The 3,084-nt window shown below is 33.8% G+C and overlaps 2 protein-coding genes across 2 annotated transcripts; both read right to left on the minus strand.

The window, feature by feature from the left end:
- Positions 1-304: 304 nt before the first annotated feature.
- On the minus strand, positions 305-1,063 carry LOC107827973 (F-box protein CPR1-like). The gene has a single exon (XM_016655221.1). The coding sequence runs from the start codon at positions 1,061-1,063 to the stop codon at positions 521-523; it is 543 nt and encodes a 180-aa protein (XP_016510707.1). The 3' UTR covers positions 305-520.
- Positions 1,064-1,822: 759 nt separating this feature from the next.
- LOC142176242 (protein trichome birefringence-like 11) lies at positions 1,823-2,275 on the minus strand. Its single transcript, XM_075243367.1, has one exon. The coding sequence runs from the start codon at positions 2,273-2,275 to the stop codon at positions 1,823-1,825; it is 453 nt and encodes a 150-aa protein (XP_075099468.1).
- Between the last annotated feature and the right edge of the window lie 809 nt (positions 2,276-3,084).

A 3,084-nucleotide genomic window follows, 5' to 3' on the forward strand; every position in this document is an offset into this window, starting at 1 on the left:
TTTAGTGATTTAGTGAGTAGTTTACACAAGTCTCTGTGGGTTCGACACTCAACTTATCATTATATTACTTGTCGACCACGTATACTTGCGTGTGCGTTTGGGAGCAACACATATTTCTTTATCCACGACTCGTATACATTGTAATCATGCATTATCCATATGTTCATCAGATCTTTTTCCATAGGAATCACAGGCTCTGGATAGGGGTAATAAATCAAGGTTAGAGAATTATGTAATAAAACGAGTCTACAGAACGGTCCATCGATTAATTGACAAGTTTCAGGAATTTTCATACTGCGAAAGATCTCGGTGCTCATGTCGAAACAAAGAATTACGTATTCGTCTATGTCTAGAAATGCAATCCAATGACAAGATTTCCTGTAAAACATCTGAGAACAATCGACACAACGAAACTTGGTCAACTGTTGACCCACTGCATGATCTAATTCTCTCCAGTTATCAATACTCAATTCATAGATTTCAACTTTTCTCTATATTCCTTCTGGATAATCGTCTTGATCTACCATGTAAGTTCCGAAATTCTAATAACCTTGTAGTCATTGAAAACAGGGTCAAATCCAAATCCAACACATTGAACGTTACGATAGAGATGTTGTGGACAACCAAAAGGACTGGGTGGGAGAACTCTATAATTTCTTGTCGATGGATTAAATAAGATGGTTGTTTCGTAATCCATCAAAGCAATCAACCCATGGCAAGGACCAATGAGTTGATCGTGATCAAAATTATAAGTGGAGGTCAAATGAGTCACATCTAGATCTTCAAAAATAGGGTTAAGATAATCATCATCATCGCCTGAAAGGAAAGACAATATAGTTTTATATCTATAGTTTTCTTGTCTGAAGCAACGTTTCAAGAGAATGAATTCATCTTTGGAAGTTGTTGTGCGATAGAGATAAAGATTGACGAATGTGGAGGATTGTATGAGAGTGTAAAAAGTTTTTGAGACACCTTTGAATCTCATGAGAGATTTCACTGAAAGTCTCAAAAGTATATATATTACCACATCCTCGGGCATCTTCTTCATAATTCCATCCGCCATATATATTTATTTTAGGGAAATTTTCATAAAGCACTATCTTTTAGTAGTAATTAGTCATCTATAGATACCATTTGCTATATTATAGATTATAGATACTTTTTATGTGGTTATAAGATGTATTTGATGTATTTAAGCTATTGTATTGTATTCATGAATACAATAGCAAAAATATGCGTGAATCAGGGAAGTCCAGCTAATCGGTTGTTGTATTCGAGTGTATTCGACTGTATTCATGGAGAGAAACATGGGATTACAGCTGGACAGATTATTGTATTCGACTGTATTCACAGCGTGAAATAGGGGATTACACTGTTTTTAAAACAGAAAGTGAATCAATTAACATAATAGACTCCTAATATAACTCAACAAACTCAATTATAACACACAAATTTTGTATTTTCAGTTATAAAAAAGATTCTCAACCGAAAATACCCCAAAAACATAGTATTCTTCAGAGAAATTATTTAATACATTTGAATACATAAATTATATCAATTAAAAAAACTTATGAATACATTCATGACATATAGCGAGACAGTGAATACAATTGAAAAAAAAGAAATACATAGAATACAGCGAGATACATTGAAATACAATGAGAAAAAAAAGGCAGTGAATACAATGAAATACATGGAATACAACGAGACACATTGAATTACAATGAAAAAAAAGACATGAATACAATGAAATACATGAAAATACATTGAAATATATTAACAGAAAATCAAGTTGCTCAGCCCCAACCTCCATCGTCTTTGTTCAAGAACAAACCAACCGAATTATATGTCGGCAGCTGCTGTCTTTGCAATCTTTAGGTTGCCAATGCCATTTAGTATAAAAATTATCAGGTCTACCATTCTCAGAACAACGAAAGCCTTCATCCAAGAACTTACAATCCTTTGATTTATACAGTGGATAAATTTCATCCCAAACCCAATTCTCATAAAAAAGATCACAACTTTCTGCTCCCTTTTCCAAAAAATCCAACTTTTCAATCTTGTTATATGGGACAGACGATCCATTGAGCCCAATCAACGTAGCAAACAAGGATGTTTGATGATACAAATGAGGCCCTTTGTTTACTTTTCTGTAATCCAACAAAAACAGACACAAGAATAAGCAAACAGTGAAGAAAAAGCAACCAAGTACACCTGGTGATGGCTCAAAAAGCTTCAAGCGTTTGAATTTCTTGAAAATTTTAAATTGGGTCATTGTGTTGAAGAATCTAGGAGATGGGCTTTGCACAAATCCGGTGGAAGGAGGAGGAGATCAGAAATTTTAATGGGATGGGGGAAGAGAATGGGATGTATCAAAGTAGAGAGAGAAAGAAAATAGTGTAACTGATTAGTGTATTTAGTGGCTTAGGGCTAGGAGGTAACCAAAATTAAATATTTTGCTATAAACCTTAAAAGGTATTTATAGAATATAATTTTTTTAAATGATATTTATTTAAAATAAATAAGGTGTTAACCTTTGCTATAGGAGGTAAAAATTCCTTTATTTTACACGTTGGAGAAAGATTATTTTATGTATTGGTTCTAATAATTGATCGTACGAAACTTCATTGAACACAAACCTTAGAAAATTGAGAAGATGGTGTCGTTTGACCTTGTGAGCACAAACCTTTTTGGGAAAACCTTAATTGCGGAAACACCTGTCCTCATAAATATGCCATGCCATGTGGAAATCGGGAAAAAAATCCAGTCAAGTATTATTGCCTCAAGCAATATTACCGTGGATTGTTGCAACCAAAATTAAAGAGTCAATTTCATTTTATCCCTGTTAATATTTAAGGGTTGGGAAAGGATACCCCTCTCATCTTTTGAATGGGTAAAACGTAAAAGAAACCCCCTTGAGTAATATTTTCTGGTGAGACAGAGAATTTATTTACAAAATGTATTTAGAACGTGGCTTTTGTGTGGAGTATTTTGTTTACTTTACGTGAGAGTTTTATGAGATTGAAAAATATGCTAGACGCTCCCCATGATTCACCATGGTCAGAAATGGTGATGATGGCAAAT

This window comes from Nicotiana tabacum, chromosome 22 (genome assembly GCF_000715075.1).
Source record: "Nicotiana tabacum cultivar K326 chromosome 22, ASM71507v2, whole genome shotgun sequence".
In the NCBI taxonomy this organism is placed as follows: domain Eukaryota; kingdom Viridiplantae; phylum Streptophyta; class Magnoliopsida; order Solanales; family Solanaceae; genus Nicotiana; species Nicotiana tabacum.